Source organism: Drosophila eugracilis, unplaced genomic scaffold, assembly GCF_018153835.1.
Source record: "Drosophila eugracilis isolate 14026-0451.02 unplaced genomic scaffold, ASM1815383v1 contig_90, whole genome shotgun sequence".
Classification (NCBI taxonomy): Eukaryota; Metazoa; Arthropoda; class Insecta; order Diptera; family Drosophilidae; genus Drosophila; species Drosophila eugracilis.
This window is the reverse complement of record NW_024573812.1, coordinates 7280320-7282325: the sequence shown is the minus strand read 5'-3', so window position 1 is coordinate 7282325 and position 2006 is coordinate 7280320. Positions and strand designations below refer to the sequence as shown.

The 2006-nt window shown below is 44.7% G+C and overlaps 1 protein-coding gene across 1 annotated transcript; it reads left to right on the top strand.

Moving 5' to 3' along the window:
* The first annotated feature begins 495 nt into the window (after positions 1-495).
* Positions 496-2006, top strand: LOC108113031 (ATPase ASNA1 homolog). The gene is made up of 4 exons (XM_017223462.2): positions 496-726; positions 796-913; positions 1081-1521; positions 1577-2006. Exons 1-4 carry the CDS (start codon positions 614-616, stop codon positions 1913-1915), a joined length of 1011 nt encoding a protein of 336 aa, XP_017078951.1. The 5' UTR covers positions 496-613; the 3' UTR covers positions 1916-2006.

The window sequence follows — 2006 nt, the reverse complement described above, 5'->3', positions numbered from 1 at the left end:
GACCCAACGGACGAGGTGTTTTTGCAACTATTTTTAGTAGCTCATAGCTATATGATTTCGCGTTCTTTTGTTGCTCGCATTTCCTCGCCGACTCTAGGGTTTTGATAAGCTCGCGATTTGTACAATTAACAGTTGACGGTTGCGATGACGCGGGAAACGAGGCGACGGGACTAGCATCCGCGGCACTTATTGTGAATTTCTTGAGCTCCGAGCGCTTTGTGCATTTAATAGGCACGATAAAAGAGGCAGAGCTTGAGAAATTTACGCAGCGGCATTCACAATGTTGTGATCGTTGCTATTAGTTGAATTTATGTTTAAAATTTATTCCAATTTTAGGAAAATCAACGCATTTTGAACAAGTTTTGAACTTCTTAAACTGAGCATTCGCAAAAAAACTAATTGAAATTCTTGTTTGGCGCCAAAGCTGAAAGCCCATCCCTGGTTGTGCTCCCCGTGATCAGCTGCTTTTTGCTTATATCGATTTGTATTTCGATGACAGCTTTGCCGCTATTCCAGCATATTCGCAGCGAAACAGCCACACTGCTCCCCATAACTTATATTCATTGCAATTAATTTCACTTAAATTCCTACGTGTCTCGTTTAAGTTGGTATTATGGTCGACAATTTAGAGCCACTGGAGCCCAGTTTGCAGAATCTCGTCGATCAGGACTCGCTGAAATGGATCTTCGTAGGCGGCAAAGGCGGTGTGGGCAAGACAACCTGCAGGTAAAACAACAACAATAAAGCTTTTTTGGCCAAACGAATTCTTCAAGGCACAAATGATGTATTTTTTAGCTCCAGCCTTGCCGTTCAGCTGTCGAAAGTGCGTGAATCAGTGCTGATTATATCCACAGATCCGGCGCACAACATATCGGATGCATTCGACCAAAAGTTCACCAAGGTGCCCACAAAGGTAGGTGCTATAATCAAGGAACTCTAAATTCTGAGGTCATTGCTTTGGTATTTTGAGCAGATTAAGAAAATTACCAAATGTTCGATACTAGATATGTGTTAGGTTTCGAAAACTATATATACTCTTCTTGGAAAAGCTTTTGATCTTTATTCTCGTTGTGTCCACAGGTAAATGGGTTCGACAACCTGTTCGCCATGGAAATCGATCCAAATGCTGGACTTAACGAGCTACCCGACGAATATTTCGAGGGAGACAACGAGGCGCTACGCGTAAGCAAGGGCGTCATGCAGGAGATGATCAATTCCCTGCCCGGCATTGATGAGGCAATGAGTTACGCGGAGGTAATGAAGCTGGTCAAGGGCATGAACTTTTCTGTGGTGGTGTTTGATACGGCGCCCACGGGACACACTCTGCGACTGATTGCATTCCCCCAAGTAGTGGAGAAGGGATTGGGAAAACTGCTGCGGCTTAAGATGAAGGTTGCGCCGCTGCTTACACAGTTCGCCTCCATGCTGGGCATGGCCGATGTGAACGCAGACACGCTTTCCCAGAAACTCGACGACATGCTGCGTATTATCACCCAGGTCAACGAACAGTTTAAGAATCCAGTAAGTTATATCTTTTAACCTCATTCTTTTCTTATGAGGGATTCGTTTTTGACAGGATCAAACCACTTTCGTCTGCGTCTGCATAGCTGAATTTTTCTCACTGTATGAGACAGAACGCCTAGTTCAAGAGCTAACGAAGTGCGGCATTGACGTACACAACATCATAGTGAATCAGTTGCTTTTCCTGCAAAACTCGCACGACTCCTGTAGCATGTGCGCCTCCCGCTTCAAGATTCAGGAGAAGTACCTGGATCAGATTGCTGACCTTTATGAAGACTTCCACGTGACTAAGTTGCCGTTGCTCGAGAAGGAGGTACGCGGTCCAGCTAGCATTCGTTCCTTCTCCGAGAACCTTATGAAGCCTTACGAACCGAAGGAAAAACCCAAGGAGTAGGTTAGCCCGTCCAACCCTATCCAACCGTTGTAAGTTTCCTTTCCATTACTTTGTTCGAAGTGCGTGAAATAAATTTTCGTTAAAAAAACGA

Excerpts from the sequence above, each read along its gene's own strand:
- LOC108113031 (XM_017223462.2), top strand. The coding sequence starts at position 614 with ATGGTCGACAATTTAGAGCCACTGGAGCCCAGTTTGCAGAATCTCGTC. Across the intron at positions 914-1,080 it reads TCACCAAGGTGCCCACAAAG|GTAAATGGGTTCGACAACCT; the intron begins GTAGGTGCTATA and ends TTGTGTCCACAG. Across the intron at positions 1,522-1,576 it reads ACGAACAGTTTAAGAATCCA|GATCAAACCACTTTCGTCTG; the intron begins GTAAGTTATATC and ends CGTTTTTGACAG.